At 46.4% G+C, this 23,842-nt stretch overlaps 11 protein-coding genes across 11 annotated transcripts; 5 read left to right on the forward strand and 6 right to left on the reverse strand.

Annotated features, from left to right (window-relative positions):
- Window positions 1–1,024: 1,024 nt before the first annotated feature.
- On the forward strand, window positions 1,025–1,456 carry N7478_006306 (uncharacterized protein; the record flags this gene model as incomplete). The annotated part of the gene is made up of 1 exon (XM_056922520.1): window positions 1,025–1,456. One exon carries the CDS (start codon window positions 1,025–1,027, stop codon window positions 1,454–1,456), a length of 432 nt encoding a protein of 143 aa, XP_056780557.1.
- Window positions 1,457–1,652: 196 nt separating this feature from the next.
- Window positions 1,653–2,636, forward strand: N7478_006307 (uncharacterized protein; the record flags this gene model as incomplete). Its single annotated transcript, XM_056922521.1, has 1 exon — window positions 1,653–2,636. The coding sequence occupies one exon, from the start codon at window positions 1,653–1,655 to the stop codon at window positions 2,634–2,636; it is 984 nt and encodes a 327-aa protein (XP_056780558.1).
- A 239-nt stretch (window positions 2,637–2,875) lies between these two features.
- N7478_006308 (SMP-30/gluconolactonase/LRE family protein) lies at window positions 2,876–3,838 on the reverse strand (the record flags this gene model as incomplete). The annotated part of the gene is made up of 1 exon (XM_056922522.1): window positions 2,876–3,838. One exon carries the CDS (start codon window positions 3,836–3,838, stop codon window positions 2,876–2,878), a length of 963 nt encoding a protein of 320 aa, XP_056780559.1.
- Window positions 3,839–4,123: 285 nt separating this feature from the next.
- On the forward strand, window positions 4,124–6,033 carry N7478_006309 (uncharacterized protein; the record flags this gene model as incomplete). Its single annotated transcript, XM_056922523.1, has 5 exons — window positions 4,124–4,247; window positions 4,300–4,439; window positions 4,493–4,678; window positions 4,736–5,737; window positions 5,791–6,033. The coding sequence occupies 5 exons, from the start codon at window positions 4,124–4,126 to the stop codon at window positions 6,031–6,033; spliced, it is 1,695 nt and encodes a 564-aa protein (XP_056780560.1).
- A 1,273-nt stretch (window positions 6,034–7,306) lies between these two features.
- On the reverse strand, window positions 7,307–9,172 carry N7478_006310 (uncharacterized protein; the record flags this gene model as incomplete). The annotated part of the gene is made up of 3 exons (XM_056922524.1): window positions 7,307–8,435; window positions 8,502–8,626; window positions 8,681–9,172. The coding sequence occupies 3 exons, from the start codon at window positions 9,170–9,172 to the stop codon at window positions 7,307–7,309; spliced, it is 1,746 nt and encodes a 581-aa protein (XP_056780561.1).
- Window positions 9,173–10,685: 1,513 nt separating this feature from the next.
- Window positions 10,686–12,199, reverse strand: N7478_006311 (uncharacterized protein; the record flags this gene model as incomplete). Its single annotated transcript, XM_056922525.1, has 4 exons — window positions 10,686–11,241; window positions 11,406–11,716; window positions 11,770–11,809; window positions 11,871–12,199. 4 exons carry the CDS (start codon window positions 12,197–12,199, stop codon window positions 10,686–10,688), a joined length of 1,236 nt encoding a protein of 411 aa, XP_056780562.1.
- A 709-nt stretch (window positions 12,200–12,908) lies between these two features.
- N7478_006312 (uncharacterized protein) lies at window positions 12,909–14,249 on the reverse strand (the record flags this gene model as incomplete). The annotated part of the gene is made up of 5 exons (XM_056922526.1): window positions 12,909–13,294; window positions 13,357–13,421; window positions 13,493–13,610; window positions 13,680–14,046; window positions 14,097–14,249. 5 exons carry the CDS (start codon window positions 14,247–14,249, stop codon window positions 12,909–12,911), a joined length of 1,089 nt encoding a protein of 362 aa, XP_056780563.1.
- Window positions 14,250–15,380: 1,131 nt separating this feature from the next.
- Window positions 15,381–16,778, forward strand: N7478_006313 (uncharacterized protein; the record flags this gene model as incomplete). The annotated part of the gene is made up of 4 exons (XM_056922527.1): window positions 15,381–15,681; window positions 15,758–15,863; window positions 15,942–16,390; window positions 16,465–16,778. 4 exons carry the CDS (start codon window positions 15,381–15,383, stop codon window positions 16,776–16,778), a joined length of 1,170 nt encoding a protein of 389 aa, XP_056780564.1.
- Window positions 16,779–16,969: 191 nt separating this feature from the next.
- On the reverse strand, window positions 16,970–18,747 carry N7478_006314 (isocyanide synthase family protein; the record flags this gene model as incomplete). Its single annotated transcript, XM_056922528.1, has 2 exons — window positions 16,970–17,985; window positions 18,048–18,747. 2 exons carry the CDS (start codon window positions 18,745–18,747, stop codon window positions 16,970–16,972), a joined length of 1,716 nt encoding a protein of 571 aa, XP_056780565.1.
- Window positions 18,748–19,423: 676 nt separating this feature from the next.
- On the forward strand, window positions 19,424–21,133 carry N7478_006315 (cytochrome P450; the record flags this gene model as incomplete). The annotated part of the gene is made up of 5 exons (XM_056922529.1): window positions 19,424–19,730; window positions 19,804–20,042; window positions 20,106–20,480; window positions 20,540–21,016; window positions 21,083–21,133. 5 exons carry the CDS (start codon window positions 19,424–19,426, stop codon window positions 21,131–21,133), a joined length of 1,449 nt encoding a protein of 482 aa, XP_056780566.1.
- A 436-nt stretch (window positions 21,134–21,569) lies between these two features.
- N7478_006316 (uncharacterized protein) lies at window positions 21,570–23,401 on the reverse strand (the record flags this gene model as incomplete). Its single annotated transcript, XM_056922530.1, has 5 exons — window positions 21,570–22,321; window positions 22,376–22,783; window positions 22,851–22,927; window positions 22,979–23,148; window positions 23,216–23,401. 5 exons carry the CDS (start codon window positions 23,399–23,401, stop codon window positions 21,570–21,572), a joined length of 1,593 nt encoding a protein of 530 aa, XP_056780567.1.
- Window positions 23,402–23,842: the final 441 nt, after the last annotated feature.

The raw sequence follows: 23,842 nt of genomic DNA on the forward strand, positions 1-23,842 counted from the left end.
GTATGGTTCGAGCTGCATTAGCTCTGTCGGGCGCAACTCCGTCTCAGTCGAGTGTCGATCCCTACGGGCATAAAATTACGACAATTAATGACCAAACTATTCATCTTCAAAAAGACTTAGCTATCCTTTTCTGTACCCGTTTTATTGAAGTTATGGGGCTGCAACTGATCCATCTTGACTCGACGCAGTTATGGACAGACTTCAATACGCTTTTCAGGGACTCGGGAGACTCAGGAGATAATTACGCTTCAAAATTTGCCGCAAAGACCTTTGTTGTCTACATGTCTGTGGCCACGGGCGTTTTACTCTCCCCAGAGTCGGGAAGCCTCCAAGGCCTGGCTGATAGTCTCCACCAAAAAGCAACGAAGCTTCTGCCAAGAATAATGGGGTCAGGGAACCGAATTGAGATATTACAATGCATGTTGTCTTTGATTCTATATTCTATGAAAAACCCACGTGGTGGCTCGACATGGCATCTTGTTGGGCTAGCGATAAAGAAGGCGATTGCCTTTAGGTTTCATAATGATCCAGATTCATCGATCAATATACCTTCGGACACCCTTTTGATGCGGCGAAATATATTTTGGAGTCTGTATTCTTTTGATCGGTAGGCAGTCATATCGAAAGTTTGACAAATATGTTCTGACGAAGTCATAGGACAATAAGCACAATTTTAGATCGGCCCTTCAACATTGAGGACGATGATATTACTGTACAGGTTGGTCCCCATTTTGTTTTATCAAAATCTACTATTTTGTTATCAGAAACAGATGCTTACTGCAACTACTATGAACAGGCCCCTGATCAGTACCTCAATGACTCTCCGCATATGAAGAATGTATTCGCGCACCAGTCTATCATGCACGCCAGGCTCATATCTGGAATTCGGGGTGAAGTATCGGATGGCGCTCTTTTTCATTACAGTAATTTATGCTGTTGGCGAGACTCCGCCCGGGATTTCAAAGGAGACTCAATTTCCTCCAAATATATCCCACGGATAATCATGCAGCTGTCAAGTAGAACCATGATCGAGATTTTGAAGGGGACGGGGTCCATCAAATTTGAGTCTAACATGATCCACATTCCTCAGACCGTTGAGAGAGATATCATGCTGACCTGCTCGGAATACATTAAACAAGAGTACGAAAGCTCTGACAATGGTGAATTCACGGGCGGATTTGTGGAGGGATACGACATATTCGCAGCGGGTGTAGTCATCATTTGTCTTTCTGGAAAGCTAGGCCCGACATTTGCGGGCGTGAGCACTATAAATAAGTGCACATCTTTGTTAACTACAATAGGGGAGAGATTTGCTGGCCTTAAAGTGTTTCGCCGGGTACTTTGGGCACTCTCCGACGCCGTCTCGAGTAACCCGAATCCCGACCAGATCATCCATGAGCTTCCTCCGATGATTCCAGATAATATTCAAGAGCTCATAGCCGAAACTGTGGGGTGAAGTTTTACCACGGTCAACTCCAGCGGGCGAGAGTAATCAACAGAAGGCCGACGGAAATGCCCCGACGGCAAAGTTCCGTTGCCTACAATGCCTCTCCTGCATGATGCAAGTATATTTCAGCAGCACCATGCGCATGATCTTGCTGGAATTATTCAACTACCACTATACTTCAACCCATCTTTGCTTTTTCTCTATCATGGCTCCAGGTGTTATTGACAACGGGGACCAGCCCCAGTCGGCCGTTAACTCTCCGTCTAAGCCGACTGTCTACATCCTTGATGCATGGAACGACGAGGCCCTCGCCCATGCTAAAACTCTCTTCAATGTGATTCAGCCCCAAGATCATGGATTTCATGAATGGCGTCAAAATGCATCAGCTCTTTTGATTCGAGGCTCCTACCTCACCGCCGATGATGTTGCAAGTTGCACAAGCTTGATCGCCATCGGAAAGCATGGGGTGGGGATCGACAAGATCGATCAAGATGCATGTGCAAAGCGCGGTATCAAGATATGCAACACACCTGGCGCAAATGCACGAGACGTTGCCGAGCTTGTCTTAGCTCTTACAATGACAGTGGCTCGAGATATTCGATCCATCACAACTCGTCAGATGACAAAGCCGGTTCCAAAGGCGACTTGCAACGGGTTGACTCTTCATAAGAAAACACTTGGCATTATCGGCATGGGTAACATCGGCCGTACAGTTGCAGAGATTTTTCGCGGAGCTTTCGACGCTGAAGTCATCGCTTATGATGTTTTCATGCCGGATAACGCCTGGCCTCACATCGACCACAAGAGAGTCCAGGATGTCCAAGAGGTCATCCAGAACGCCGATGTTCTTTCCATTCATGTTCCCTTGACGAATGAAACACGCAATATGATCTCTTACAAGGAACTACTCTCAATGAAGCAGAATGCGATTTTAATCAACGCGGCAAGGGGTGGTATTGTGAATGAAACGGATCTGACGAAAGCCCTTGCCGAAGGACATCTTTGGGGCGCTGGACTTGATTGTCATGAGCAGGAGCCCCCAAGCGTGCAAAAGTATGAAGCGTTATGGAAAAATTTGAATGTCGTCAGCACACCTCATATTGGAGCTGCGACACGGCAAGCACAAACTGCGAGTGCCATGGCTGCAGTTAACAATTTGTATGAATACCTCATTAGTCTACGTAATTGAGGAACAGATAACACAATCATAAAGTTAAAGTCCATCAATGTTTTCTATCACGTAGTGACAGCATTTTGAAGCATGCATGCATCTATGGCTCTAGCTCAGTTCAAGCATTCATGCCTCAGGCACCCCTAAAATCCATTCATGGCATTCCTCACCTACGCAGCCTTTCAAGGATATCATGAATGTCTATCCTCTCAACAAACGATCGTGGTTTTGAGAAGGATCACCCCATCGCAGACCTTCTATTTCATCCTCACAGCGCCTCGACAATGCCACCTAACAGTCTGAATATTCCCCTGAATACTGTCAGTAATGAAGAGAGTCTTGCCATCTTCACCTCCGAATGTGCAGTTTGTCAAGTTCTTTCCACCACCGATGGCACTAACAATTCGCGCCTTGGGAGCCCCATCCGCATCAACGACGAACACAGAGCCAAGACTAGGGTGACAGATAAACAGATTTCCCTCTTCATCAAAAGCAAGCCCGTCAGGACCGGCACAGCCAAAAGACTGAAAGAATAGCCCCGCCTTTGTCGTACTTCCATCTGAATTGAGGGGAAGCCGCCAGACGGAATTTGACCGAGTCATGGCTACATATAGGAACCGCTCATCTGGGGATAGAGCGATGCCATTAGGTGACACACCGTTGCTCACAAGACAGTCCAGTCTTCCATCGGGAAAAAGCCGATACACACAACCTGTCTGGTCCGTTATTCCAGTTTGACCTTGATCGGTGAAATAGACCTCATTTTTCGATGAGACTATCAAGTCGTTGGGTCCCTTAAAGCGTTCGAGATTTCGACGAGTAAGGAAAGGAGATATTTCACCTTTAGAGGGATCGAACAAAAGCAAGCCCTGCTTCCTTAGCATTCGTGCTAGTGAGAGGATAAAATTCAGACATACCTGCTTATAGTCCGCGACAAGTATGGTCCCGTCTGCTCTCATGGCAGTCCCGTTGGGTTCACCATCATAACGTACGCACTCTGATACTTGCTTCTGCGAATCAATCTTCAATACCCGGCCGTATGGAATATCTGTCACATAAAGATTTCCATTGAAATACGTCGGACCTTCTAGGAATATCTCCGACGAAGGAAGCGCTGATCCACCTTTCCACTCGGTCGGCTGTCCGGTGCACCGCAATGCATCAGGTATGCGGACAAAGATTTGCGCTTGAATGACCGGCGGAGCGAGGTAAAAATTCATCGCTAATTATGAAGGTGTGATCAAGTGTGAGGGTCGGATGGAATAAAAGATCCACAGAAAATATACTTTTATGTTGAAACTGCAGAGCTTTAAGTGTCCGAGCATCAAGACTGACGGACATATGCCGACAATCGGTTTAACTTCCGCTACCCCAGCATTCTACCTGTACCCCGGACAACGCTTATGTGAACTCCTTGAGGTAGAGCATTCAAAAGGGTGGCCCTAGCTCTGTGATTTACGTGGGGTAGCCGCTTTTAAACCAAAATTCGGAGAAATTAGAATATAATGGGCCTTATTTCAGAAACCAAACAAGCGATTAGAGATTCGCCAAAGGGAATTTTTAATTGGTATGTTTTGATATGCACATGTATATTCGCTTTCTCCGGTGTTTCAAAAGGATTTGATGAAGGTAAGTTGAGCTCCTGCAAATATCCATCTAGTCGATAGCTCACATTTATTAGGAAATATCGCGTCAATTGTTGTTCAAGCACACTTTAAAAAGTCATTTGGTCTCGACACCGAGTCAGATGACAGCTATGCAAATACGAAAGGGTGGTTGGTCTCCATCGCTACAGCTGGTGCAGTTTTTGGATGTCTTGGGGTATGTCTCTGAACAAAGCCCAACGATGGAAGTTAAGTCTAACGTTCGACTAGTGTTTACCTCTAAATGATCGATTTGGACGAAGGTGGACTTTGTTAATAGCCACAGTAATATATATTGCAGGTGTTCTAGGTCAAGGTCTTAATGGTGGGAGTCTTTCGGGGATGTATGCATCCAGATTTGTTACCGGGATTGGTATTGGGGCGACGACAGTCATCCCACCCATCTATATCGCTGAAGTGAGAACCTCATCACCATATGTATCATGGCGGATGCTTAGCTAATGTGCGAATTAGATAGCTCCTAAAGCCATTCGTGGCTTGTTGACCCTTCAATACGCAGCATGCCAACAACTCGGCGTGGTATTCGGATTCTTCATCAACTACGGCGTGACCAAGAGATTCGCCAACACAGACACACAATGGATGCTCCCAACCCTTCTTCAGATTCTGCCAGCGATTATCTGGGGTCTAGGGATATTTATCTGTCCCGAGTCTCCTCGCTGGCTTTTGTATGTTGGTCAACGCGAAAAAGCAATGTCATCAATGTCCAAGCTACGCCACCTCCCCATGGACCATCCAGTTCTTCAAGCTGAGGTTGCCGGTATGGACGCACGAATTCTCCACGAAGCTGAAGCAACTAGCAAAAGCAGCCAATGGGATCTTCTTAAAGAAACTCTTGTCCCAATTGAAAATAGGCGCCGATTCTTCCTCATCTTCATGGCAACCCTTTTCTCTCAGTGGTCCGGCGCAAATGCCATCACCCAATACTCTCCTACAATCTTTGGCTACCTAGGAATTGACGGCGATGAAGCCAAGTTCCTCGCTACAGGTATCTACGGCGTTGTTAAGTTTGTCAGCACACTTGCATTCGCACTTTTTATCGTTGATTTCGTTGGTCGTCGTCGCTCCCTGCTGGTAGGAATTTCCCTCCAAATCATCACACTCGTCTACGTGGGTGGCTATCTTGGCGGAACGAAGAACATGACTTCCGAGTATATTGCGGCTACGCCGACTGTCTCTCGGGCCTCAGTGGGTGCCATTATAGCTATCTTCTTCCACGCTGTTGCATGGAGCATTGGGTGGTTCAGTATGCCGTACCTTATCGGCTCGGAAATCTTCCCGACAAAAATTAGATCTTTCAGCATGTCCATCTCAATGGGATTTCACTGGGCATTTTACTTTGGGTGTTCACGCGCTATGCCCAGTTTACTTGCTGCGAGCCAGAAGTGGGGAGCTTTTCTTTTCTTCGCTTGCATCTGCTTTATTTCGTTGATCTATGTTTTCTTCGCTATGCCGGTATGTCCCCTGTGTCGTCGAAATATACTAAAATTTGCTAAAGAAATGAGTAGGATACCACAGGACGGTCACTTGAAGCATTGGATAGCCTGTTCCAGAGGCCGTGGTATACTGTGCATAAAGTTGCGTATCCAAATCATGAGGATGTTCAGATTGAGCAGTTAGGCAAAGGGGACCTTGTACCAAAAGCTGACCATTTCGAGACTGCTCAGTGGCCGGTGGAGGTGCTCGAGGTGTCTCAGTGTGTTCACCTAGAACATGAAGATGAGGCTCATTTTGTTGCTCTCACTGCGTGATGTAGTCTCATTGTTCAACCAATAATATGTCCATAGGAAGATGTATAGTGGAAAATTGAAGGTGATTAACAAAGCACCGAATTTTTTTTTGCAACAGAAACTCGGGATATAGTATGTATCAAATTTAGCATCTTATCTGTGACATTGAACTATTCCGACTCCTTGTCAGTCTACATAGTAAAGACATCTTTAAAGAGCCCTCTACGCCTTCTAAAAAAATCAGTGGGATTGATATCCGACTAAATAGGAAAAAAGAGCATGCAAGAGCATGACTATTGCAGATACCGAAAATGTAGGTGGAATACTACAAGGGGTGCTCTTTCACTGGCTGGAGGTATGCTTATGTACATCAATCTTCAGTCCCGAAAAGTAGGCAAAGAGATCTAGAAATAACAATCATTATAGATGTGGGGTATACTGTGAAAGCTGAAGTCCAACTCATCCTTCTGACTTCATAATTAATGGAGCGGACTATCCAATCCTGTAGCTTGGCATGTATGGAAGAGACGAAGACTTTATCCACAAGCCAGAAATTTCAACTTGCGTACAAATCGGGCTTCTTCGGTGGTGATCAAACGGGCAACGCGTGGCTGCGCTTTACCAACAGTAGACGGCAAAGTGCCGATCACGGAATTACCCCGAAGGCACTAAAAATAAGGCTAGCACCAAGAAACCGGTTCTGGTTTTTGAGAGAAAAAGCCACATCCTCTCCACCTGGGCAATATGTGCTGTGTCTTATGCAGAGTATGAGATTATTCGGTCGGATATTGAACGACGAACTTTTCAAAATCTAGGCGGATTCAGTACTATTCAAGATTTTTCTCTAGCACAATGATTCAGGGGAAATTTATTGAACTTTAAGTATTTTCCTACAAATGTCTCATCTACGCTCAATATTGAGGCAGGTCACACAGGATTCTACGGGGCACATCACAGTTATCCACGTCCATGTTCATGGGGTAAAACCGCCCCGAGGCTCAACCTAGCTCTTGGCAATATTTCTTCACGTGTAGTGGGCCTATTCAAAGATTCAACGTTGAAGCTGAACTCCACCCATTAGGCTCTCCAAGAGAACTATTGAAAAGGGTCGCAACTATTTTAAATATGAGAATTTGAGGCTTGAATAGTACAAATTGATTAATGGATTTGTTCATTCTGGTAGTATATTCACAAAAAGAAACGAAACGTAAAAAGATTGACAGAAGGGGAATCAAAGTAATTATTCAAGTTACAAAGCAGTAAAATCATATTCTCACAATAAAATAACGTCCCATTAGGTTCGGGCTGATTTCTCCGATCGCTCGTCGCCGAGGCCGACAACATTCACGCCAGCTTCTAAAGTAGCAGCTGAGGAAATCGACGACCGATGGATCTTAATGAACTTGGGCCACGTGTTTGTGAGAACGAGGTACTTGATGCTTCCCTCTGACTCGTCAAAGATAGAAGCATCGAACTCCTCTGGAATATCTCCCCAGTATTGCACCAAATTTCTGATTTCACGAACTGAGTGCTTAAGTCCCTTCTCGGAATCTCCTGTGTCGGGTGTGATGGGAGAATCCAAGTCAAAGGCTTCTTTGAAAGGAGTAGCTGGCTCAGGCTCCTCGCGCTCGCCGTATAGGAGGAGAGTCGGTTTCTCGAAGATTCGCTCCAGCTTCCGAAGGACTTGATGGCTGACATTGACGGGAAATTCTGCGTGACCGGGGCTGACGTATTCAGCGTAGATGTGCAAAGCACGGTTGAATGGCTCACGCATCAACTCTTGAACCTTATCATCGCGAATGGCAGTTGTATCCTTGAGAGCAACAGGTAGCGAATGTTTCCACTCGGCGACGGCGGTAAGGAAAGCAATGTTCTCGCCGGAGAATTCACGAAGAGCAGAGAACTCCTGTAGAGGGGCTGGGTTGCGCTCGAGAACATATTCAAGGGCACCCATAGTGAGAATACTCTCACCGGAGGCATCAGACCTGACGGAGCCCTTGGTGGACTTCCAGGCGGACAGGATAGACTCAACTGCGGTAGATCCAGAAGCCAGAGACTTGGCCTCCCCATTCTCCCCACCAGAGCTCTTGTTACGAGCCTCCCACTGAGCGATAGCGTCGAGAGTGTCTTGGCGAAGAGACTGGCGCTTCCAAACCTCGAAGCAGGGAAGGAAAATGGTGAAAATCTCGATGACAAGAATGGAAACGCAAATCCACTGAGGGGGCAGCCAGACCGATTGCAAATAAACCATGCCGTCGGCGTAGATAGCGGCGAGCCACAATGGGGTAGCAGGGAGACCTGCGATGACACAAGCAATTGTCTGAGTCCGCCATCCTTGGGTGTCGTGGATGTCGCGAGCTTTCCAAAGGGTAATGGGAGCGATTATCCAGCACCAAACAAACTGCGACATGATACCGGGCCACCTATGAGACGTGTTAGCTACTCTTCTTGGGTATAACTGTTATATTTGTACTAGATGGCATTCTTACCATTCCCAACCTCGGCCTTCTTTGGCCTTCATCTCCATTGGGGTTCCGGTAACTTCGGTGCCCGGGATACCCCATGAGGGGTGGTACTTGCGCGAGATGAGGTACATGAGGACGGAAAGACCGATCTGTAACTTTGGTTAGGAGTATACCAGGCGGGTTATAGATATGTATAAACTAACCTGGATGAACATAAGAACGCCAACAACCAGGAAACTCTTAGAGGAATAGTCAAGACGGTGGAAGCGACCGATCAAACCACTCTGACGGCGGAATTTAGAAGAATCTCCAGGGAGGCGACTGCAAGGGTAGGCATATTTCTTTTGCAGCCTTGCGATGTGTAGGAAACGAGCATTTGAGGCGTAGAACAAAGAAAGTCCGACGGGCAGCCAGACACCCATGAACCAGAACATGGCATCGCCAGGCATAATATTGCCCAGGCAGAGACCGAATTGGACAGACCAGAAATACAAGTGTAAGAAGAAAATGGACGACAACATGAGACCTAAGCCTCGAATTCGAATTGTTGGCGAGTTGCGATGGATCACCATATAGACGATGCCGAGGCAGACGAAAAAGGTCCAAATACAACCGTAGCAAATCCACCAAACGCTAACTGGCGACAAATTTACCTCCGACTTAGAGTCGGCGGTAACGCCCAATTCAGAACCCATGATGGATTGAGCTGATTTGGGCAGGGATATTGGTGAGAGGGCTCGAAGGAGAGTGATGAAGTTGGAGAGCTCTGCTGCAGCTAAAAATTAAGGCTGCAGACCACGGAGATTTTGTATCCTGGGCCATGCTGACTTCACGTGCGGAGCCTGGTCTACGCTTCTCCCCTGTAGATCGAGGCGAAGGCCATTTAACGTCAACAACGCTTTGAGTTGTGGATCTCGGTCGCCCGATCGAGGGTTTTGAGTTGGGACCGATGGGTATCGTCAGCCCTGATAGGTGGAGGTGTGGATGCAGCTAAGACTTAGTGTGCATCGATCGGCGGGAAACTATTGATTCACTATTGAGAGAACGAGATTACCCATTCCCACGAGATATCCACCTCTTCACATACTTCTTTTTTCATTCGTTCATTCGGCGGGCCGATCGACGGGGCCGTACTTGCCGTACCAAGTTGAAGCTCATTTGGACCATGACGCCGAGGCGTGATTGTGTGATGTCTGATGTTGGTAGCATCGAGGTGTGATGGCCATGCTGATAGGTACTTTCATCGATGGAACTATTCCCGGAATAGACTAGGGATCTTATCGACCCGGATTGATTTGAAATACTTCCCCAGGGACCATGGTCCGGAGAAAGACACACGACTCATGAGCTACGTTATCTCGCTCTGAGTCTAGAGCTTACAAGTATTAGGTGCCCAGAGTGGGTCACCGGGCGGTTTCGACCAAAGCTGTAAACTCCACGAGAGCGTGGGTCCTGACTCCAAGTTGCGGGACTGGAGCTCTGGAGGCAACAGGAGTGGACCTGACATGAGCTATCTGAAAATTTCCTTGTTCAAGAGATCAATAGTTTCATTACTATGTTTCATTTTTGAGTCGCAATCAACTTCCTTTTGGTTCATGTAGTGTTTACCCCCTCGATCGAGGTCTATTTTGGCCCCAAAATGGCCAACAGGCGCGGGGGGCGCCGGGCGGGACGGACCCCTGTCTAGCGTGGAGACCAACGCGTAATATGTATGATGAGGGTCTCTAAGGGGTATTTGCTCCGAAGAGAGGGATTAGAACAAAGATCGAATTGTTCCCATAGCAGGCCTCGATCGAATGCGAAGGATCAAAGCCATATCCTCCCTAACCTCAATGGTGGAACAAACCAAACCCGACTACCTGGCTAACATTTCCAACGCTATGGCTAAAATCTCAGTCGCTCTGGGGAAAGGCCCATAATCAACCTGGTGGTGGAATCCCGAAAAATAAAGGTCCTATCCACAGTCCCCATTAAGTCCCCATCGTAGTCCCCATCTCGCATCTTTAAGCTCGACCCAGCCTTTTCTCGCGTATCCAAAAATGATGTAGCACAGCTAGCATGATCAACATGCATACGTCAAGAGCTATAACCCAGTTATACCCAATAAGGTAGCGAGGTGCATCCACTGTTTTCCAAACACTAAATCATGAAGAGGCGGAGGTTAGCCAAAGGATTTGGAACCAAATAATTCAAAGTGATTCAGGAAACCTACAATAGAGGAATCCAGGCCCCGAACGTATTCCCGATCGTATTCATCGTACTAATCACAATGGCGCGTTCTTCAGCGCTATGAGCACAGATCTCATTGGCCCATGCATAAACAACCGCTGCGATCCCATCGGCCGTGCCTGACAAGAAAAAAGCAAAAAATTTCAATCCGTTAGGGACATTCCAAATCGCGAGCACAATACTGGCAAAAATATTGAGTCCCGCGGTAATCGCGATCAAGCTTGCCTTCGCGTCGTACACGTCTGAAAACACTGCACAGACTACTGATGCAATAATAGTGACAGCCGGTGAGACGGTCGTGATGGTGTCAATATTACCCACAGAATAGCCTTCAGCCTTCAGCCAAAGGGATAGACCACTGTTTTGGGACACACCATCTGCCTGGCTGAAGAAAAATGCGAATCCTACCAGGACCCATAGTCTCCAGCCCTTTAAGATTGCGGTAATTTTGGACCGAGTAAAAGGTTGCCGGGTCTCTCGGTGTTCAGATGCCATTCGTTCCTGCGCTAGGCGAATTTCGTCCGAGGTTAGAAACCTTGAATTGCACTTATCAGGGGTACTTGGCAAAAGGCATAGGCCCAAAAAGGCAATGGGGACTGTACAACCAAAACCTAATTATTTGTTAGCACGAGGTTTTCCTGCTCTATTCTCCCAGCATCATTTTCCCCTTTGGTGGTTCCCCTACAAATTATGTATAACCATCTCCATCCTTCTATTCCAAAGCGGCCGTCCAGCCGATCGTAAGCTCCTGCTTGAATGTATCCGGAACTCATGCTGCCGATCTGGCTGGCAATGAAGAAAATGGCACCTCTGCGGGATAGCTCCGATCGTTTGTACCAACTTCCCAGGTACCATTGAACAGCAGGGAAGAAGAAACCCCCAAGAGCTCCCACGAAGAACCGCAAAGCATACAGCTGCGTCACATTGCTGACTTTGTACTGTGCGAGAGTGAAGACACCCCACAACAGGTCTGCAGCAGGTAAAAAGTAATTAACAGGGCAGCGAGTCATCTATTAACAGTCAGTTTATTCTTGCGAACAATTTATATCAACGAAAAACATACCAGAAGTGTCAGTGGGATCTGCAAGACGATGAATCCAACACTATAGCAAAAACAGTCAGTGAAAAAACAATGCATAGCGACCGTGTGGAATATTCTCATACTAATATACTGTGTTCAGATAGTTCAATTGATTCCCGTATAGCTTCAGATCCTCCTTCATGCCACTCACATAGGCGGTGCTTGTAGCAGACGAGTCCAAGACCTTTGCCCAATATGCGAGAAAGACGAAAACAATGATCAACCCATCCAGTTTGAGGATCAAGCGTCGCTCTTCTGGTGTGTCCGAGGGCGCAAACCATTCATACCATTTCTGTCGCACCGATTCTGGGCTAGAAACTTGTTCATAAGCATTCTCTTTCGATTGCGTGCGTTCGCTGTCATTCTCCGCGGTGTCCACGGTCGGTGGTGACTTTTCCGTGATGGACGACATGGCGATCGGTGCTTCAGCTCAACCTCCCTGTTTTAAGTACATTCAATTCACATCATGAGAAAATTTTGATGCTTTTGTTGAATATTTTCTTTAGCTTCAACTCAGAGCACGCCATCGTCGAAAAGGATAACGTATCGCTCAAGCTTGTCCGATTCCTCATCGTGAACCCCCGACCCGTGTGTTGATTTGCCAAGACTGATGCCGATTCGTTGGGCTTTATTACCCACGAGTTCTGACAGGTCGATTTGCCGATGTTGTGCGGGAACGCGGGGTTGGCGTTGTTTGGCGTTTTTTACGAGGGGCGCATTCCGGGTAAGAGTTGAATGTAATCGATCCTGGTCACACCGCGTCGGCAACTGTTGAAGACAAAAGAAAATATGGCGTTTAAGCTCAGGCCGACCCCCGTCGACTCAGGAAATTTCAATCGGACTTGCTTTCTAGGTCGATCTTCGCATCCATGGTAGAGGCTTCGCGTACTAACGCTAGGACGATACTAGCCACCTGACGTGCTTCGGTCTTACTATTTCTAATAATTTATAGTCTGAAGCATGGAGCGTCACTAGCCTATTAAGATGTTCAATCAATTTGGTGTTACACAAAGAAAATTTCCAATAAAAAGATACAGATCACGATGGAGACAATCAATGCCCAAGTCTGCTCGATTTTATGCCCAAAGATTGGAAGTTGTCCTTCAAGTTCGCCTCCAGGGCTAGACCTTCCTATCGCCGAACGCCTCGTAGCTAACAGAAATCTCGTCTGTCCGTTCAATGCCAGCCGCATTCCGGAGTATAGTATCATCGCTGTTGTTGCTTCTGCTATGTTTGACGGTGGCCATGTGGTCGGAAAACCCCTTTGTCTCAACGACAGAAGAGTCGAAGCCAGATTTCGAAAGCTGGCCGTAATGTCTGCTGCTGCTGTATTTTTGACCCGAGCCATACATTGGCAACTTGTATGAGCTGCCACCGGTGGAGCTGTCCTTGCCATCCTTGCCGTATCGAACGCGGATGTATAGAGGTCGGAGCACGGGGATCGTGGAGCACATTATTGTGACGCAACTCTCGGTCGCTGACCAGATCAGCATTGGTACGGTGTCATCTGAAGGAAAAGATCCAGGTTAGCATATTGATTATCTTTTGGAATCAATGAAGGGATCGTACAAATGTATTCGGATGCGTCGAGGCCAGACAAGGCTACTGTGCGGACGATGCCACAAACCCCAGCACTATGAGCAAAAATGTTAGATGATATGCAAATTACCAAGAGACTCGAGCCAACTTAAAGTTGGAGGCTTACAATATTCCAAGGCTAAGACCGCAGGCAACAGTGATCTTCTCTTTTTGCTTCATATTCAAGTCCCACACGACAAACCATGGGAGAATGGCAAACGAGAAATCTGCAGCCACGAACCATGCTAAAATTTAGAGTCATGGTCAGTCTTCAGCTCCAAGTTTTTTTAGGGGAGCAAATCTGAGAAACTCACATCCAACAGTATACCCGACGTTGGAAAAGTTCAGCCAGCATGTTCCAGGAACGGAGGGGTTCCAGGATTTTTCAACTGGTACACACTGCACTATGACAGTGATACTAGCAAATAGTGTAAGGACAGCGGTGATTATGAGACATCCCCATATAACCCAAATGTGAATCTTGTTTCGCACAATTCGAAGCAGGAAAGTTCCAACCGCCGCTTTGCCAACCCCAATAACCATGAGACCAGCTACCTGGCTGAAGAGCTCATATTTTACTGCAGTGAAATATATTACTGGATTGCCAACATCAGCATACAACTGGCCTAGGCCATAGTGCGTTGCAATTGTGACGAATATAGTATAGAGGACATGAAGAAGCTAGGATATGTCAGCAGAGAGATCAAACGTGGCTGGCACTATTTACTAACCAGTGCAAAAACGACGAGATAATCGTCGAGACCAACGGAGTTCAGGATCTTCTTTCGTGTATAGATTCTTAGTCCGACAAAAAATGTGAATACGACAACTTCGACCCAAAGGACGGCGTTGGTCATAGGTCCTTTGCCTCCGTAGACGCTCATGTTGAATATGGTCTGAGTGTTAATGATTGTGGAAGCAAGCACATTGGATAATAGAGGAACAAACGTCAGAAATTCCTCCAATGCAGAAGACGATGGCGAATTTTTTATAGTAATCGAGCTATGTCCGATTTCTGATCTGTAAAAACAGCGAGAGACATCCCTGCAGATCCCAGCACACCTTGCCCATAAGGAGTCTGATAATAGACAAAAGTACAATCAGGCAATTCAATTCCAAGTTCCTGTTTTCAAATTATGCGTCTACTACTACCGCAGGCAACGGTCCGATATCAATGCGTCCATTGTGAAGCACGCTAATTCCCCTAAAGGCACTAATCGTCAGTCTGGGGTCTCGCACGAGTCTATTTGGTCCATGCTCACGCCACCGACCCACAAAAGCGGACTTGACAGCCATGACAGCCCTTGAGTACTTTTTAACTTCCGATAGATCACATTTGACCTTTGGACATTAAAGTTGAATGTTTTGACAGAAAACGTCCTGGCTGATCCTTCTCCAAGCGACCTTCCCCCTGAGACTGCCATCCACGTCTATTGGACCGGCTCTCCTAGACCTACTTACCCGGGTCTGGCCTTCAAATTAGAGTTTCGCCAGGTCTATTCTATCTTGTTACGGGAAAGAATTTGACTTGTTCTATGTGTTCGGCCGTTGATTGTCATTATCCTGACCTAAACGGCTTCATTGCAATTTTATGAACGTGCCATCACTACCCAAATCAAACGAACATGAAACAACGGTCGAAATTCACAGTTCCTTTTTGCCTTTCACGCTAAAGGTTCATGGTTCCAGCCAAGCGGATACAGACCATGGTGCTTGGGACGTTTGTGGCGAACGGATATGCCGTTGGGTCTTTCCGAGAAACATCTTAGAGCAGTTGGCGTTAGCTTTATCCCCTGTCCGAGGCCAAATCGAGTAAGTAGCTAGTGATTAGTGCTCACTGGGCCAATCCAATGTACCCAGGAGATCATGATGGTCATTAGGGAGTGGGGGCAGGTCACTCATCAATTGGATCAATGCGTACTTTGCGAACTTATATACCAGTTCCCCGCCTGACCTATCGATTCTCTCATCATTTTCCCATAGTACTGCAATTTTGATCGATCTATTACAACACTATGGTCTCGCTAAACGATGTCGTTATTGCTGTCCTTGATGGGATTCAAGCTGATGCCTTTGGTGGCGACGAGGTAGAAAGGCTCAAAGTTCGAGCTGCAGCGCGTCGATTGCTCGCCAGGGTGGAGACACCCTACGAGCGTGCATGGGGGTTCTGCTTCGAACACCCTATTGTATTTTCAGCTCTGCAAACATGCATCGATCTCGGGCTTTGGAAAACATGGACTAACATTGGAGGTGGCAAGAAGTCCATTGATGACTTGGTCCTTATGACCACACCAATTGCCGAGACCAACCTATTGCGTAAGTTCTCACTGTCTAAGTAGATGTCACTGAAAGCTCACAAAAGGTCAAGGTCGTTTATTTCGCTTGTTAGCAGCGTTCAATGTCGTGGAGGAATCAGGGGTGGATACATACAAGCCAACCCCTTTCTCATTTGCTATCGGCGATGAAAGTACCAAGGTCCGGGCCTCTCTTGAAGCAGCGTATGTGCCCCTAATCCTATTTTCTGTCTTGAATTGTAATACTATAATTTGAAATTGTCCCTAATTATCTATCTTTAGTACACACCAATATTTCGCGTCAAGTCAGAACCTACCCGGCTATCTAGCCAAGACCTCTTACAAAGAACCAACAGACATGAATGTGAACAACTACTCCGACTCCGATCCCGATGGTCTCAATTTCTTCGGTCGACTTGGAAAAAGTCCCGAGTGCTTGGAGGCCTTCACTGGACACATGGAAGCCTGGACAGCATGGAAGACCCCTTGGACCGAAGTATACGATACTTCCAAGCTTCTGGAGGGCGCAAAACTCGATGGAAATTCCCCATTCGTAGTTGATGTTGGTGGAAATACGGGTATCGACATTACCCACGTTCTAAATAAACATCCCGAGCTGCCAGCAGGTGCTCTCGTCTTACAGGATCTCCCAGAGGTGATTTCCAACGCGAAAGTTGATTCGAATATCACGGCTATGGTTCATGACTTCTTTCTTCCACAGCCTGTTAAAGGTAAAACAAAAATCCGTCAAACATTATACTTTCCAAACATTTTGATGGGTTTGACTAATTATTTCAAAACACAGGAAGCCGTGCTTATTTCATGCACGCTGTACTTCATGACTGGCCCGATGATAAATCCAAGCAATTACTGGAGAATACCAGAGATGCAATGGTGAAAGGCTACTCTAAGCTATTCATATACGATATCGTTCTCCCACCTCAGGGCGCAAGTATCAGTCAAACCACGATGGATGTGCAGATGCTCGCGCTACTGTCTGCTGCGGAACGAACTGAAGGTGCTTGGAAGCAGTTATTAGCCGATTCCGGACTGAGAATTTGCAAGTTCTGGCCTGATCCACAACAATATGAAATGGTGATCGAAGCAGAGATTGCTTGAATTTAATTCTGTTACTGCTTGGATGTTTATCATGACGAATATGAGTCCTCGGGCTGTGGGGTGGTTCTTTGATTAACAAGTGTTCACTCTTACGCAACTTGGCTTTGACAGAATGTTATATAACAGATACTAGTAGTACTGAAGATTTTAACCTCTGGTTTCAGACTCCCCTGCCACACGGCTCAACAAAGCTAGCACTCCAGGGCCTTCTCATTCTCAGATTTTGGATACAACTGACTCGGAGACTTGAAAACCTGTGCCAGTCTCTTGATTCCTCCAAATATCCCAGTAACACAGCTCCTACCCCCTTCTTTGCTCTTCTGGATACTTTTCTGACTTTCTAAGTCCTTTTCAGAGACAGATGAGCCAGCGACAGGCTTTAATACAGATGCAACAGCATCCTTTTCAACACCACCCGGACCCTCAATTTGGAAGTATCCACCCAGTCCATTGGAAAGGCTCTCTTGCGTCCAGCAGCCGCGTACAGTAGCGGAATCTAAAGCACCCCGTACAACCTTAGACTTAGTGACATACATAATATCACTTCCTGTCATTTGAAACACACAATTATGCCATGGAGTAGGAATATGTAAAAGATCATGCGACGGCTTCGCAATACTTTCAAGATCATGCAAGTCATCAATAACTCTTGTCTTGGCTCGTTCAAACAACATAATTCCGAATTTTGGTCCTGAATTGATGTGCGCATGAATTGATAAGCGTACGTAGTCGGGGAAACATAGTTCCACGAGATTTGAGTAGGCTTGGTTGCGTAGTATCATCTCGAAAGAAGACTTTTCCGCCGTCTTCTTTCTTTGGCTTTTCGACATTGTTTGGGACCGTGGGTGCTGGGCGAGGTCTTCGAGCATAAATCGTGAGAACCCGCGATATAACGACAGGATTGCTTGGTCTTGGCTTTGGATTTGGGATCTCAAAAATTCTCGATTAGGCTGGCATCCCAGAGTCATCGCCTGGCGGCAGAACTCTGTTTCGGGAGAGATTGTGGTGTCGAGGTAGTGGTTGAGCGCGGGGAAAGTTATTTGACGGGCTTTTGATTCTCCTAGAATTTCTTTGGGTGAAGGATTTAAGATATCTTTTAGGGACTTGAAAATTATCTGGCCGGTCTGTCCCATTTGCGCGCCTATCATTTGGTTGAGTTCAAGCAATTTATCTCCGTACTCATCTACCTGATCATCGTCCACTCCAACTGATAGTTTATTGTTAGAATTCCGGGTATCATTTGATCTAGTGAAGGGATAATAAACTTACTACAATCACTAAAAACGTGCCCATCACTTATAATACACAATTTGGCGCCAGGATCATAGATTGACTTTATTTGGCGCAGAACAGAGTATAGCCGTCGAAGAGCTAACTCTTCGCCGCGATCGGGTAGTACTCCAGCAACCTTTTCCAAATTCGAAGACTTGCAAGGAAAAGCAGGTAAACACATTCGAATTGGCAGTCCTCGAGATGTAAATAAGGAAATCTTTTGTATGAGGTAGTTTCTACCCGTGGTTTCGAATAGGGAATCAGACGGATGTACCAAGAGCTCCGTGTTGCAAAGGTCGACCAATCTTTCTGCAACAGAACTATTATCGGTAGATTGAGAAGTCTCATGTAACAAGAAGGGTTCTGTCAAATGGTGAATCAGGATACGACAGAAGTACTCATCGAAGTTTGTCGTAGCGGGTGCAGGTTCTTCGGAAAGCAAGATCACCCCAATCACCCGAGATCCTCGAGGCAATGGAGCTTCATGGGCACGAACAACATTTGATTGTAACTCGGGGTAATCAAATTGAATTCCAGATACTAAACGATATGACTTCGGTGCATGGAGACCCAAACTCGGTTGAATCGTATGCCATTTCTCTTCCAGCAGGGTAGCATACGTGCCAAAACAGCGAACCAATTGGCCCTGATATGTTCGACTGTATATAGCAACGACTCGATCATATATGCACTCCATATTAAATTCTTGCCAGTGAATGCTTGATTAGATATTTCTGGTTATGAAGTGTTAATAAAAGTTCATATTCCAGCAACTAATTAGCCTGACACTCCTTTACTCTTATATACCCGCACTCTATGTGGTAAGACCGAGCCGGGGAATCAAGAGAACGAGGCTGAAATGAACCCTGGAATATTCCTACAATGCCCCAAAATAACATTTCTGCCTTTGGCTACGTCTTTCATCCTCAGAACATGTATATCAATTAACACTGCCCATTTGAACGGACCCCGATCCCTCTCAGAAGACCGCCAGACCCACCATCTATCAATCACCCTGCTCAATGTCGTGACGGTCCTTTTTCTCAATTTGGAAGGCGCATTACACCTAACCATGGGGCTGAGTTACTAGGCTTCGTATCTTTGTTACCTCCCCTAGGTATTTTATTTTCATTCCTTGGGAATCATTGCAAAGGGCGCAAGATGAATAAGATTCATTTGGTGGAAAATACGGAGTTGACTAAAAATTAGCCTAGCAGGCAGACCCTTCATTCCGTTATTCGACCGCAAGAATGATCTATAATCTCTCAAAGTATCTAGACACTTGCTTGGAGTTTGAAGATAACATGTCTTCTTTTATATGTATCATCCTGCATTTTCTGCATTGGGAATATGCTCTTTTACTTTCATTCATTATGCTGTCCGGTGGACTACTTGTCTACTTTCTGATGCCGCCCCGAAATCCTCGTCAGATCCCTTCAGTCCCATTTTGGGTGACCTTGCTACCCCTTTTCCGAGAGGTTGATCAGCAAGAACTATTTCGCAAATATATCGCCAAGCCATTGTACAAGCATGGCGCAATCAAGATATTCTTCGGGGGCCAATGGAATGTGATTGTCCAACGCTCGTCGTATCTTTCAGAGGTATTCAAGAAAGAGCAAATATACAACAAAAGCGGCAACCAGAAAAAGATCCCACACAGTCTGCTTGCCGAATTTCTTGGTATGACAATACCTAGATCTTCATGGCTCAAAAATCCCCAGAACAATCTCAAGACTGACACGTATACCCACAGGGTCCAATATAATATCTGCCCGAGCTGATGAGTGGCGTTTGTACCGATCGGTGATTCAGCCAGGATTACAGACCGTGTTTGAAACAGAGCCTCTATTCGACAATGCGCAGCGGCTCGGTGAACATCTATACCAAATGCAAACCATTGCTCCGAGTCATGGAGTACCGATCCAGGGTATTCTCCAGCGCTATTCCAACGCAAACCTGCTCCACTGTGTTTTTGATAATCCGGGGCTGAGTGTAAGTGTGCTCCTGCGGTAATTTTAGCAAATCTTCGGAGCAACTAACTTGAACGGGAACTAGGATCAACTGATGGATATTGAACACGAGGTTCCACTTCATTCAACGCAGCTGACTCTAAAGCAATATCTATTTCGCCCTATTTTTATGAACTTCCCTGTTCTAGACCGGCTCGGATCGCTGATAGCATCTCGCTCTAAGGCTCGAGCTTTGATACATGAATTCTCAACCCTATTGCAGACCCAAATCCTCCAGGATTCAAGCAAGGGTAGATCTGAAAGACCAAAGTCTCTTAGGATCCAACTTGTAGCCGCACGGAAGGATGGGGTCCTCACCGATAAGCAGCTCCGCGATAATCTCAACGTGCTCTACGTGGCTGGGCAAGAGAATCCACAACTCTTAATGATCTCAGCCTTGTACCTTTTAGCCAAGTACCCAGTGAGTAGATACGACCCCCATCTTCACAATGCTATCCCATATTGATCCATGCCATATAGAGCATACAAGAGAAACTCCGTCACGAGGTAGATACCTATGGCCCAATAGACTCCACTATTAACTGGCGGTGCCTTCCATACTTGACCGCCACGACCCTCGAATGTCTCCGATTATTCCCACCCATCTCTCAATTAATCAACAGACAGGTGGCCGAGCCTACATGGCTAGGGGGTGAGATCTACCTGCCCCCAGGCACATACATTGGGTATAACAGTTACGCCACGAACCGAGATCCGACCGTCTGGGGAGCAAATGCGGATACGCCCCACCCGGAGCGATGGGGCTCCACCGACGAGCAGATATGCGCCAACTATCGAGGCGCTAAGGCTCGAGCTGAGTTCATCTCTTTTCATGGTGGCTCCCGCGCATGCCTAGGAGAAAAGTTTGCTTTGCTCGAGATCAAGGTTACGCTGTTTGTTCTTGTCAAGAATCTAAAATGGGGACTGGATGCGAGCTGGGAGGATTGCATGACGCCGGTACGTTATTGCTTTTGTTTGATCAGGGGACTTGCTCCAAATGGTACTGATCTACAATCCCCACAGGCTGGTCCCCTGCATCCGAGAGGTGCTCGTCTTATGTTCACCAAGGTGTAGTGCGAATTGGTTCTTGGCGGTAATCCTTTTCAACTCAAATGGGCGCAAAGAGCCTCAATGTGCCATGGTCGGAGCGCCTGAAAATCGTTGGGTATTGAGCTGAGCCCTGGAGTATTGTGTTGTATGATGTATCATCTAATAAAATACTAGTGCATTGACACGAGTCATGGATGTTGTTTGTCACTGTCAGCTGGAATTTTGATTTCGAAAAGAAGTTGGATTATTCTTTTTATATTTTTGGTTTTTTCAAGAAAACTTACTGTCGTGCATATACTATACAAAGAACTATATGTAGGAATGGAGACAAAACCTGTATACATCAATTGATGCATTCCTAACTAAAATTAGAATAGCAATTATTCTTATCCCGCATATTCCTGTCATAAATATTATGATTAGCCCCGTGGACATCATCATCGCACCTTCCCGTAATCGCCTAGCTTGACAACGATATTTTTGCCTGGGCGATCCCCTTCGAAACGTCCACGCTCCAGTAAGATCCAAGCCCAGCAATCATCAATAATAAGTTCGGAATCATGGGAAAACGCAGATTATGTGTCCGATTTTGGATCACACCCATAACAAGCGGGTTAATCCACCCAGTCGCTAAATCCAGTGTAATCTCCAGCCCAAAGAACTGCGCTTCCGAGTTCTCTGGAATAAGCGTAGAGTAAATAGCCCTATTGTAAGCACGGAGCGCACTGCTAGTCGACATGAAGAGTACCTGCTCAACCCAAAATTCTGCCTGATGCTTGTATCCAATAGTAACATCGTCACTAATCCCGATGCACCCCCACAAAACGCAAAGAATGTTCACCATAAGGAATGTATATACCCATGCTTTAACGGGAATCTTAAGACGAGGGTACAGATACATGAAGCCCAGACTACCCATGCAGGCGAAGATCACACTCGTAAATGACCAGACAGAGTAGACATGCGAACCGGTGCTGAACCCGGTAACTTGGATAAACAAGGAGCCGATCAGGGCCAGGTGATTACTGTAGCCTGTATTCCAAAGAACCCATCCAATGCAGAGCTTGAAAGCTTCGGAATAACGAGGTGCGCTCTTCAGCATCCGAAACCAGTTTTTGGCTGCTAGAAGTAGGTGTGTTTTGTCCTTTGTACTATCTACCTCCTTGCCACGCACAGAGGGTAGTAGGAACTGTCCAATAATGGCGAAAACAACTAGAATCATTAGGAAACGCAAGATTTGCCCTTATGAAAGAACGGTGTCCTTACTGGTGATACATCCTGCAATCGTGATGGCGAGCAGATAGTTATGGTATCCGATTTTAACGTACGATCCACGACCGTAGACAAGAATCACGCCGATTATCAACGCGGTCAACCCACCCACATTGCTTGACACTAGGGCCAGCACGCTGACTGAAACACCTTTATTCCACGTGCTGTTTTCACTCTGGACTCCCGTTACCTCAACATCACGGAACCAGCCGGTAGAGCGCATGAAAATCGGAATATATGACCCTTCGATGACGGTGTATATACCACTCACAGTCGTCAATAGACAGTATAGGACGGATAGCGCGGTCAAATGGCTATAGGTCTTGCCTGTCAGTGCGGCGAACGGTAAGGCCAGGAGGCCAAATAAGAAGATCGAGGTCATCATCATTGTCTTGCGATAGTCTTGAGATCCAATGGTTAGCGAGATTGGATTAACATCAATTTGTTTCATGTGAGGCAATAAACATACAAGAATAATCCGCGAGACCCGCCGTAAGTATTGACAGAACGCCCTCGGTTGAGCGACTGATTGCTCGGAGATACAGCCTATTTTACAGTGAGAAGTGAATATCATTCGTTGAGAAAAGGCAATCTCACGTATAACTAGCATAATCGATCTCGACGGCTCCAAATTTGACGCGACAGTTGATGTTAGTGCCGCGACGAGGACAAGGCTTGTGTGATCCAGCTTGATGACCCAAGAGATTGGCGGCGGACAAAATTGCTGCTGAGACGTAATTTGAGACCATCGCGGAGGTCGGACCAGTCTGTGTGGGTTTTCCTCTTGTTAGCAGGTGAATTTACTTTGTCAATGGCAAAGAATCCCATACGCACCGAGTAGCACAAGACCAAAAAAGCCCACAATGCTTTCTTGGAATTAAACGCAGACTTCGAGCTAGCCTGCTCTATATCACGCTCATTGCTCTTGAAAGTGTGCTGGGTGGCTCGAGCTCCATGTTTTTGGGTGCCATTTTCGCCTTGTGTGGTCTGTGTCTCGGTCGAGCCGTACAAGGAGGCCATCGAATGGATGTTGAAAAGGGTGTTAGACAAGTAAGAAGCAGCGAATACTTGAAATTAGATGACGCGACGAAGAACAAAATTATAGATTTTAAGAGAACAGTCCAACCTGAACTTCACGATGGAGATAAATAAACTGGCTAAGTTACCCAAGGTACAGGCTTAACCTTGTGCATCTACACTCACATGGTTGCCTCACACAAACCTTGGACGCTAGAGCTAATAAGAGAGAAATACCACGACATTGAGATGCGCGCTATTATGAGCACATTAAGAGCATATTAAAATCAGGACTTATGCAAGATAAGCAACGCTACAGCTCCTCTAGTCTTGGGATGGAGTCGGATCTGCTTTGGCGCTTTCAAGCCTCGTCCGTGGAGTAGGGACCTCCACTCCACCCTGACAATACGGTAATTACACAGGACACAAAAGCTAGAATTTTGT

Source organism: Penicillium angulare (assembly GCF_028827245.1).
Source record: "Penicillium angulare strain IBT 27051 chromosome Unknown utg000004l_segment0_segment0, whole genome shotgun sequence".
Classification (NCBI taxonomy): domain Eukaryota; kingdom Fungi; phylum Ascomycota; class Eurotiomycetes; order Eurotiales; family Aspergillaceae; genus Penicillium; species Penicillium angulare.